Source organism: Passer montanus, unplaced genomic scaffold (assembly GCF_014805655.1).
Source record: "Passer montanus isolate IOZ18808 unplaced genomic scaffold, ASM1480565v1 scaffold12461, whole genome shotgun sequence".
Classification (NCBI taxonomy): Eukaryota; Metazoa; Chordata; class Aves; order Passeriformes; family Passeridae; genus Passer; species Passer montanus.
In genome coordinates, this window is record NW_024359236.1 from 1 (window position 1) to 276 (window position 276).

Below are 276 nucleotides of genomic sequence, written 5' to 3' on the forward strand. Positions count from 1 at the left end.
GGCTGACCCGCGGCGGCCGGCGCGCTGGCCCCGCTCCAGCCCCAGCAGGTAGGCCGCCAGCTTGGCGTCGCTCCATCCGCTGCGGCGCCGCAGCTCCACCCAGGGCCCGTGCGCCTCGCCCAGGTACACGCGCCGCACGTCGTACTTCTTGCGCGACTCCAGGCGCCGCCGCGCGCGGTCCGTGTCCGTCAGGCGGGGCCTGCCCCGCGCCTTGCGGGGCTCGGGGCCGCCGGGACCCCCGGGACCCCCGGGCTCGGCCGCGCTCATGGCGCGGCG

General features: G+C 80.8%; 1 protein-coding gene across 1 annotated transcript; it reads right to left on the reverse strand.

The window, feature by feature from the left end:
• Positions 1 to 7: 7 nt before the first annotated feature.
• LOC120497217 (zinc finger protein 653-like) lies at positions 8 to 267 on the reverse strand (the record flags this gene model as incomplete). Its single annotated transcript, XM_039698421.1, has 1 exon — positions 8 to 267. A coding segment is annotated over exon 1 (260 nt), but the record flags the coding sequence as incomplete, so codon positions are not given.
• Positions 268 to 276: the final 9 nt, after the last annotated feature.